Source organism: Lynx rufus, unplaced genomic scaffold (assembly GCF_022079265.1).
Source record: "Lynx rufus isolate CCGP_SWC_20201006 ecotype Redwood Valley unplaced genomic scaffold, mLynRuf1.p SCAF_26, whole genome shotgun sequence".
Taxonomy (NCBI): domain Eukaryota; kingdom Metazoa; phylum Chordata; class Mammalia; order Carnivora; family Felidae; genus Lynx; species Lynx rufus.
Window position 1 is genome coordinate 4932213 of NW_025814841.1, and position 10356 is coordinate 4942568.

General features: G+C 36.6%; 1 protein-coding gene across 8 annotated transcripts in view; it reads left to right on the forward strand.

Moving 5' to 3' along the window:
- Positions 1 to 10356, forward strand: part of UBR5 (ubiquitin protein ligase E3 component n-recognin 5) — a 136874-nt gene that overhangs the window by 49855 nt on the left and 76663 nt on the right. For 6 of the 8 annotated variants that reach the window (XM_047088956.1, XM_047088949.1, XM_047088951.1 and 3 more), the window contains exons 6-9: positions 5073 to 5262; positions 5451 to 5610; positions 6202 to 6351; positions 8128 to 8339. In XM_047088956.1, the coding sequence (XP_046944912.1) occupies positions 5073 to 5262; positions 5451 to 5610; positions 6202 to 6351; positions 8128 to 8339 (712 nt within the window). The remainder of the gene's footprint in view (positions 1 to 5072; positions 5263 to 5450; positions 5611 to 6201; positions 6352 to 8127; positions 8340 to 10356) is intronic. The other 2 variants (XM_047088952.1, XM_047088953.1) reach the window with 1 other exon arrangement.

Sequence of the window (10356 nt, forward strand, 5' to 3'; positions counted from 1 at the left end):
CCACTAACATAGATAATTGAGAATTGATCATTTATTTTGACCGATCATTCTTAGGAATGCATAGTACACAGAATTTATGGGATTTTTAGTATTTTTCCCTTTGGCCTTTTCACTGTTGGCAGGTGTTTGTGTTAAACATTTCTCATTCCTCCTGTTTTCTCCCTTTCATAACTAGCAAGATTTATCCTGGGAAATATTTCAAAAATCTCCTATGTAATTTTGTTCAACTCATTTCAGACCAGGATAAGGGTAAGAACACCAAATTTACTTGGGAAAGAGAGTTAATTGTGCTCAGTAGTAAATTTTAAATGGAGATATTTGTATCTAAAGTCTTTTTATTCTGTTTGATGTCACTGGATATAATAGGTGATAGGTGTAAGCTGCTTTTCATTCATTTGAGCTACTATATTTCCTTTGGAGTCTCATCTGAGTTAGTAATTAGCACTGGATTTGGAATGTAAAAGCCAAGTAGGTCACTGTAATTGTAAATAATAATTGAAGCTGGCTAGGTGGGTAAGATAGTAGGTAAGTAGTAAGACTGCGACAGACTAAGCGAATGCCCCATTTTTAGAGGAGGCAGCTGATCAGCTGATTATTCCCGTAGGAGAATACAGAGTCATTGTTGCCAAATGCAAACTTCTGTGTCCCCTCCAACCTGGTTTTGTTTTGTTTTGTTTTGTTTTTTGTTTTGTTTTTTTAAAGTAAGCTCTATACCCAGTGTGGGGCTTGAACTCATGACCCTGAGGTTGAGAGTTGCATGCTCCACCGACTGAACCAGCCATGTGCCCCTTACCCCCACCCCTTTTTTTGTCCCAAGGAAAGCTGCAATTCTCTATCCTTATGTGAACATCTTGGCTTAAATATTAGAACTAATTAATATTTTTATGTAAATAAATATATACACAGAGACACACATAACCAATCATATGTATATAGCGTATGTGTGGTGTTTGTGTGTATAAGCTCTTTTTTAAAGTTTATTTATTTAAAAATTTTGTTCTTTAATGTTTATTTTTGAGATAGAGAACAGGGGAGGGGCAGAGAGAGGTGGGGGGGGGTGGCACAGAGGATTTGAAGCAGGCTCTGCACTGTCAGCACAGAGCCTGATGCAGGGCTTGAACTCATAAACCACGAGATCATGACCTGAGGTGAAGTCGGATGCTTAATCGACTGAGCCACAGAGGTGTCCCGGAAGTTTATTTATTTATTTTTGAGGGGGGGGGGGAGGAGCAGAGAGAGGGTGGAGACAAAGGATCCAAAGCGGGCTCCATGCTGACAGCAGAGAGCTGGATGTGAGGCTTGACCCCACAAACCGTGGGTTTTATGTATATGTTTTTAACCAACCAGCTGTAGGGACAAAGCTTGGCCCATGGACTTTGAGTTTGCAAGCTGTGGACTAATTCCTATGGTGTGATCTCCTCAGTTGATTTTGAGTCATTCTGTTACCTTGAGTACTATGTAATGGGATCAGAATTGTAGGATTAATTTTGATGAGCAAAGTATAGGTAGTAGAAACTGGTTTCCCCAGGAGTTTGGAGGTTTTTTTGTTTTGTTTTTGTTTTTGTTTTGTTTTGTTTTGTTTTTTTAATGTTTATTTTTGGAAGAGAGGGAGTAAGAGTGTGAGCGGGGAGAGGCAGAGATAGAGGGAGACAGGATCAGAAGTGGGCTCTGCACTGACAGCAGAGAGCCCCATGGGGGGCTTGAATTCACAAACCATAGGATCATGACCTGAACCAAAGTCAGGTTCAACCAAAGGCTTAACCACCTGAGCCACCCAGGTGCCCCAGGGCTTTTGCGTTTAGTATTAAACAATATATAGCTTACTAGCTTACTAAAATTATAGATAACAAGAATCGCTCATTCCAGTACTGTCTTTTTTGACCACTGATAAATTTATATTACTGTATGTTTAGTTCAATATATTATTCTCTCTAGATAGCAAATTGATTACAGAAAGGAATGTAAAAGAGCAATTTGAAGTAGGGAGACTCTGGAAGGTTGTTTGGATTCTGATAGAAGAAACCCTGCACAGCAGGTATGAGTGGGAAAACATGGTATCCTCCATGGTAACAGGTTAATGGACAAACCAGAGATACTTTGACAAATGTCTTTCAACACCTCAATTCAGGGTTTGTGTAGCAGGTTTGTGTTACAAAATGGCAGCCATTGGTGTTTTGATGGGTGAATCCAGCAGTGAACTTGGGTGTTTTAGGTAGGCTGTTACTTTCCACTCTTCCCTGTTATCTTGACTTCATTTATTAATGTAATCTGTCTACCCCTTGTGGAGATTTGAGTTTGTAAGGTCTGCTCAGGAGTAGATGTATACTTCGATAGGGTTATTTTAACCCTTTATATCAGTTACATGATTTACAAATATTTTCTCCCATTTTATATGTTGCCTTTTCACTGTATTGATTATGTCCTTTGAAGCACAAAGGTTTTAGGTTTGATATAGTTATTTTGCCTGTTTTTGTTTTCCGTGCTTGTGATTTTGGTATCATATCTAAGAGATCATTGCCACGTCCAGCATCATGAAGCTTTTCCCCTATATCTTCTCAGAATTTTATAGTTTTAGGTCTTATATTTAGGTCTTTAATCGTTTTAAATTAATTGTTCCAGGGACGCCTGGATGGCTCAGTTGGTTAAGTGTCCGACTTCGGCTCAGGTCATGATCTCGCAGTTTGTGGGTTCGAGCCCTGCGTTGGGCTCTGTGCTGACAGCTCAGAGCCTGGAGCCTGCTTTGGATTTTGTGTCTCCTTCTCTCTCTCTTCCTCCCCTGCTCACACACACATACACACTCTCTCTCTCTCTCTCTCTCTCAAAAATAAGTAAAGATTAAAAAAAATTTTTTTAAATAAAAAATAAGTAAATTAATTAATTGTTCCATGTGGTATAACATAAGGGTCCAGTTTCATTCTTTCACTTGTGGATATGTAATTTTCCCTGTGTCATTTGTTGAAGACACTGTCCTTTCCCCATTGAGTGGTTTTGGCACCCTTATCAAAGATCATTTGACCATGTGAGGGTTTATTTCTGGGCTCTCTATTCTGTTCCATTGGTCTGTTTGTCTTTATGCCAGTACCATACTGTTTTAATTATGGTAGTTCTGGAATAATGTTTCAAAATCACAAAGTATGTATTCTCTAGAATTTTGTTTTTCTTCTTTTTCAAATTTGTGTTGGCTCTTGAGGATCTCTCAAGCCTCTACATGAATTTTAGGATGAATTTTTCTATTTTTGTAAAAAAATGCCCTTAGCATTTTGATAGGGATTATAATGAATCTGTAGGTTGCGTTGAGTAATGTAGACATCTTAACAATATTAAGTCTTTCAGTCCAGGAGCATGAGGTTTGTTTTTATTTATTTGTGCCCTCTTTAAATTCTCTTAGCTGTGATTGGTAGATTTCAATATGCAAGTCTGACCTACTTGGTTAGGTTTATCCCTAAGTACTGTTTGTTTGTTTGTTTGTTTTTTTGATGCTATTGTAAGTGGAATTGTTTTTTTAAATTTCCTTTTTGTTAAAGCAATGTACTCTTAATGCACCTTAGTTTTTCTTTTCGTCTATGAATGGTTCTTTACTGTTATATTTATGACATCTATTGCATAACTGAGATTAAATGATGGTTCATAGTATAGTCCTGAGAATGCACAATATTGTTTTTCTCTAAAATTATCTTGGGCAGTTCTCAGGCTATAGATACAAATACCACATAAACAATTGATACGGTGCATCAACAAGTGTAGAAAACCATCAAAAAGGATGACACCAAGTTTTCTGGAGATTTGTTCTTTTTCCATTTTACTGAGGAAACTTTTTTAAAGTTTTTTTTTTTATTTGTTTAGACATAGATTGTGCTTTCCAATTAAGTAAGAAGAGAGATCCAGTAGTTTTTGTATATTAGAATTGTTATGGTTAATATAGTCAGACATTTGTAAGGGAACAAAAGACTTGGAAAATCAAATTTAAACTAAATCTGCATGGGCAAGTTGAAGGTTTCAGCCTTAGATGAGTACCATGCACAATAGTTGAGAATAAAGTACCTTTATCTAGATTGAATGATCTCTAAATATTAGATTCATTTTATTTTTATTTTTTATTTTTTTTAATTTTTTTTTTTCAACGTTTATTTATTTTTGGGACAGAGAGAGACAGAGCATGAACGGGGGAGGGGCAGAGAGAGAGGGAGACACAGAATCGGAAACAGGCTCCAGGCTCTGAGCCATCAGCCCAGAGCCCGATGCGGGGCTCGAACTCACGGACCGCGAGATCGTGACCTGGCTGAAGTCGGACGCTTAACCGACTGCGCCACCCAGGCGCCCCTAGATTCATTTTAAAGAGGCATCAACTATACTAAAAAAATTTTTTTTAAATAAATAGACTGGCACTGTCATAATTTCTAAGGCTAATGTGATTTGTGAGAACATTTTCTTTGAATACAGAAAAGCAGTTGTTTATGGTTATCTAGCTTTGTTGATTTGAAAATGCTTAATGCTCATGTTCGGGGCAATAAGTAAAGATGGAAATGTCATGCCTTTTCTAAGTTTTCTCATACTCAAGAAAAAATTAATGACTTTTAAATAATAACTTTTCCTTGGTTAAGGTGGTTAATAGTGCTAAATATCAATGGACTAATACCTTTGCCAAATAAATGTTTTATTCCATGCCAAGCAGTTTGAGCCCTAAACTCTGAATTACACTTTTTGTGTAACATGTTGTTGGTAGTTATTGTCTGATGAGTCTTCCAGGTAGAGGCAAGGTGTGTCCTATAACACATTTTAGAATTGTGACTAGAAATATTTGGTATGTGGAGCTTTAAAACATTACATCAAAAGATGCATAAATGTGATACTTATCTTTCTGAAGAGTGATTTTACACGTAAGTTAAGCATTAAAACACAAACAGTTTTAGTTTGAGGCTCAGTTCTATTGTTCTATTAAAATACTATAAACTGTTACGTCAGTTAGACAAATAGCTTTGTCTTCACTTAGGGGAATGAACGTGAGACCCAAAGTGATCTATTCAGAATGACTGTTAAAAATATTAATTGTCGTAAATTCTCTCCTTTTTTAGAAGTCGATGGAGTTCTGGAGTAGGTGGAAGTGGAGGAGGGTCTTCTGGAAGGTCCTCAGCTGGAGCTCGAGATTCCCGCCGACAGACCCGAGTTATTCGGACTGGGCGGGATCGAGGGTCTGGGCTTTTGGGCAGTCAGCCCCAGCCAGTTATTCCTGCTTCTGTCATTCCAGAGGAGCTGATTTCACAGGTATGGATCTTGTGGAACACTTCACACAGGCAGCAGAACAATATTCAGTTAAGTACTTAAGTGAACATACTGGGCTTTAGTCATGACTTGCAGCATGAATTGTGAAATACTGCTTCTAGAAAGCTGATTTTGATAAAAGTATAGTCACAAGAAAATTAGCAAGCACTCTTCTTTATTTTTTATTTCAGGCCCAGGTCGTTTTACAAGGCAAATCCAGAAGTGTCATTATTCGGGAACTTCAGCGAACAAATCTTGATGTAAACCTCGCTGTAAATAATTTACTTAGCCGGGATGATGAAGATGGAGATGATGGGGATGATACAGCCAGTGAATCTTATTTGCCTGGAGGTTGGTGGATCACCATCATGGTTTTCTTAGCTTTAGAGGGAGAAACTTTTTTTTGAGTGGGTAATGGCATTATAAAGTACAGTGGGTTTTCTGACGGTTCTTTCCAAGGTGGTAGGTATTTCTCACTGTAGTGTTTAATTTGTAAAATACCTTTTAGGGGAAATGGGGAAATGTTTTTGCTCAGTGGACTTGCATTCTATCCCAGTAAAGACATAGATGTATATGCATGGCTTTATCACTGTCTGACAGATGACTCTGGAAAGTTGTTTTCTGATGCCCTTATTACCATATATGTAATAATTGCATTTAGATTTTGGCTACATTATATCTATGATGTTACAAATATCTTAATAAAGATCTTTTTTTTTTCTTGTGATTATTTAGGTAGCCCAAGTGACACTCATGCATTTGATGTTCCCTAAAATCTTTGTTTAGTAACATTAACTTTATTTCCTAGGTAGCTAGGACTTTTTCCTCAGGGTATGTCAGTAGTCTGCATCTCATTCTAATCTGATTTAATTTTCAGAGACCTTTCAGTGGTCTACAGATATTTTCTGTATCTGCTTTATTTATGTTTCTTTCTGTTTATAGAGGATCTTATGTCTCTTCTTGATGCTGACATTCATTCTGCCCACCCAAGTGTTATTATTGATGCAGATGCCATGTTTTCTGAAGACATTAGCTATTTTGGTTATCCTTCTTTTCGTCGTTCATCGCTTTCCAGGCTAGGCTCATCTCGAGGTAATTTTGCATTTATTTCTTTGTGATCATTGGCTGGCTATATGGAGAGATAGTGATGGAGTTCACTATGTTTTAACTTTTAATATTGTAGTAATTATACGCTAATACTTATTACTCTTTTTGAATGCTTTGGTATTAAACTAGTTATTTTTTATTTGGAAGAGCCACAAATAGTACTTCACTTTAGAGATGATCTTATCCACATTGTGGAATACCTGTCAAGGGATTTGACTTACCTAACTGTATTTTTAATTAGGAAAATGGATTCTGAACTAAAAGCAGAATTCTACTTTACAGTGACATGCAGCATTCAGAAAACAAGTCTCTTTAGTTTATTTGATTAAAATAAAGTGATTATTCTGTTCATTTTAAATCCTGGCTAGATGGAAGTGAGAAGTATGAAAAAAGTTAATAGAAATGGGATTGGCTAATAATATGTGGAAATGTATAGCTTATTAAATGTTACTTTCAAAAGTTTGAAATTCTTGAAAAGTATAGTACATAGTAGAGGTTAGAAGATTTTGAAATCCTGTGAATGTAAGACTTTTCTCTGTATATGTTGGTATAGATTTAACTTGTATTTTAACTCTATTAAGTCAATTTTTTTAGTTTCCAGAATGTAAAACTGCTTGATTCAAATAACAGACAAGAATCAGTTATATTATCTACTGATCATTAGTAAACTGGAAAAATTGCTATGTTTTATTACGACCTTGCTACAAATATCGAGTACTTAAAAGCAGAGTTTAAAAATAATAAACCTATGATGATCTTACAATATACTGAACCTGTTACGTAATAGCTTTAAAAAATTTAAATAAATCCATACTTTACTGCCTTTATCAAACATTTCATTTTCAGATGTTTAATATCAAGCACAAATAACTCCTTCTAAATTTCTCCCCTTTTTTTGGTCATTCTGTGTAGGCATTGCTTTTCACTTGAACCATATGAAATTGCTGCTGCTTCTATTTTGACCTGCATGGATGGCAGTTTCATATGGTTCAAGTTAATGTTGTTTCTGATCCTTCTTATCCAAGTCTTGGGAAGTATATTTTGATTACTTAAAAAAATAATGAGCAAACAAAAAACACCCCCTCCCCCAACAAACTGTCTGTAGAGAGTTTGAAGGCCAATTGCAGGGGAAGCATTTTTGTAAGGAAATCTTTATCTTTCTATAAAGATAGTTAAAAAAAGAAGCTTGTCTGTTTCTCAAAAATTTTTAAATGAAACTGACCATGAACATCCAGTCTATAAGATTACTCTGAACAAGGGCTTGAATTATCGACATTTTTATAGTTAATGTTAATGGATTTATATTTTATCCTTTTCAGGTTTTTTCCTTGTTTGTATAAGGTTTTGTTTTTGTAAGGCATTCTACTAAATACTCTTGATTTACATATGTATCTGATATGTTGAAATTCTTATTTATGCACATTATCTAGTAGATAAAGTTATGGTAACCATCTTTAATGAAAGCCAAAAATTTTTAATTCCATTAAAAAACCATGTTAAAATAAAGTAATTCTGTTCTAAAATTAGTAGTTGGAATTCAAAAAAGTCTGCCTCTACATAGTTCTCAAAAATGCTAGTTTATAATTTTCATAGATTCACTTGAAATAGTTAATGTTTTGAATGTTGCATGTCAGGCTTACTAGATATACATTTACATTAAATTTTTGTGAGTAGATAAACTGCTGTTAGTTGCATCCTGAAGGGTCTTTACTAGAGAGTGGCTTACTTTTATCCCACTGGTGTGACCCAATTGCATACCAGTTCTCCTTCTTCCCTTAGAGAGAGACTCTGAGCTGTTGCGTGAACGTGAATCCGTTTTACGTTTACGTGAACGAAGGTGGCTTGATGGAGCCTCATTTGATAATGAAAGGGGCTCTACCAGCAAGGAAGGAGAGCCAAACTTGGATAAGAAGAATACACCCGTTCAAAGTCCAGTATCTCTAGGAGAAGATTTGCAGTGGTGGCCTGATAAGGTATTTGGAAAGATTCCCACCCTTTCCATTTAAATGGATTCTTGGCAAACCCAACTGCCTCCCTCCCCCACCAAGGTTTCTATTTTATTTCAGAGTTTTGTACTACCATTATTTAAAAAAACAACAAAAAAATTTTTTAATGTTTATTTTTGAGAGAGAGAGACAGTGTGAGCAGGGGAAGGGCAGAGAGAGGGAGACACGGAATCTGAAGCAGGCTCCAGGCTCTGAGCTGTCAGCACAGAGCCCAATGCCGGGCTCAAACTCAGGAACCGTGAGATCATGACTTGAGCCGAAGTCAGATGCTCAACTGACCAAGCCACCCAGGCGCCCCTGTACTACCATTATTTTATTTTAAATATTTGTTTATTTTTGAGAGAGCACGCATGAGCGAGCATGAGTTGGGGAAGGGCAGAGGGTGAGGGGTTCAGAGGATCTGAGGTGAGCTCTGTGCTGACAGCAGAGAGCCTGATGAGGGGCTCAAACTCACAAATTGAGAGATCATGACCTAAGCCGAAGTCAGACGCTTAACCAGCTGAACCATCAAGGAGGAGCCCTTGTACTACCATTATTTAAAACACACACACACTCACACTCACAGACACACACACAGACATAAGTGATATTTTTGTTTTGTTTTAAAGTATACATAGAACATCTTTATTTGGCACTACAGGAGTCATCTTAGATGTAGATTCAGTGGTGCTATTATTTGTTGTTGTTTTTCTACTTGATGAAGTAAATTGGAGAAATCGGAATGGTAGTTCCAGATAACCCATCAGCATTCTGTTTCAGAACTTCTTTTCTGGTGATAATTTTGCCAGTAACTGATAACCCTTGGTAGAAATTTGTTTTATAATGTCAAGTGGACCCCAGCTACTTCAGAGCAAGTTTGTGGTCATTGATAGAAGCCCACAAGTCAGGGCAAGATAGGGATCTGTGTTTCTTTTGAGTAATTAGTTGCCCTGTTTCATGGCACTGAATTCTGACAGACCCTTTGCTCTAAATGCTGTGGGAGACAAAGCAGGCTGAACAGGAATGGACTGGGAGATCGGCTCTGCATCCTGAAAAGTACAGTGACTGGCTTCTAGAATGCATCCAGGATTTGTTAAGTTGATTTGAATCTTTAAAAATCCATCACTGCTGCAGAGGAAACATAGTGTCTGATCCTGTTGATGCTGTGTAAGTTTCGTTGTCCTGAGTGCTTGGTAATGGCTCCTACAGGAAGCCATGTTTTTCATCTCTCTTTTGATGTGCCTTTTTTCTTCTTATTTCCAGAGCCAGTGGGCAGGAAATTTTCTTAAGTAGGAGTAAAAGAACATAAAAATTTTGAGGTTAATCTCTAACAGATAAGGAGATTCTGATAGAGATTTTTTTTTCTTTTTTTGAAGTTGAATTTGCATTTGGGATATTAAAGGAAAATACTGTTTAACTTTTAAATTTATTTTTCATAGTTATTGCGAATCTTGATGTAGTTCATTTATTTTCTTCTGTATTCAGCTCATGTGGAAAGCTTGAATACAAGAAGGAACATGAATTTTAATCAGTCTCTTTGTAAGCAAAGGTTATTCTGTTTTCTTTGGCAGCTGACAAACTTTCCCTGTATTGGCATTCTCTTACTTCTTTCCATAAAACTAGACATGTCCTAAGTTCTGCTTTTATTCCATGTGGTAGAAGGTGATTTAAACCTAGGGCTTTTTTTCCCCCCTCTCTTCCGTACATTGTTCTGTGTTTCCTATTTCTCTTGCCTGGATCATATTAGCCTGTGTCTACTTCCATGTTGGCAGGAAGTAATAGAGGATTCATGAATCTTGTTTTAATAGTACCATCATATATATATTAGTCTGGGCTTCTTTATCATGTACTATTTTTGATGAATGAGTGTTTTAAACAGTACAAATCTAGCAAGCTTTTTCCCTGGCCAGCGTATGCTCTGTTAGGCTTAGACAGTCTTTGTTGCTCTTTACTAATAGGCATGTTTTTAGTACAGCTTGTTTTCAGAAACAGTTAATAAGTACAT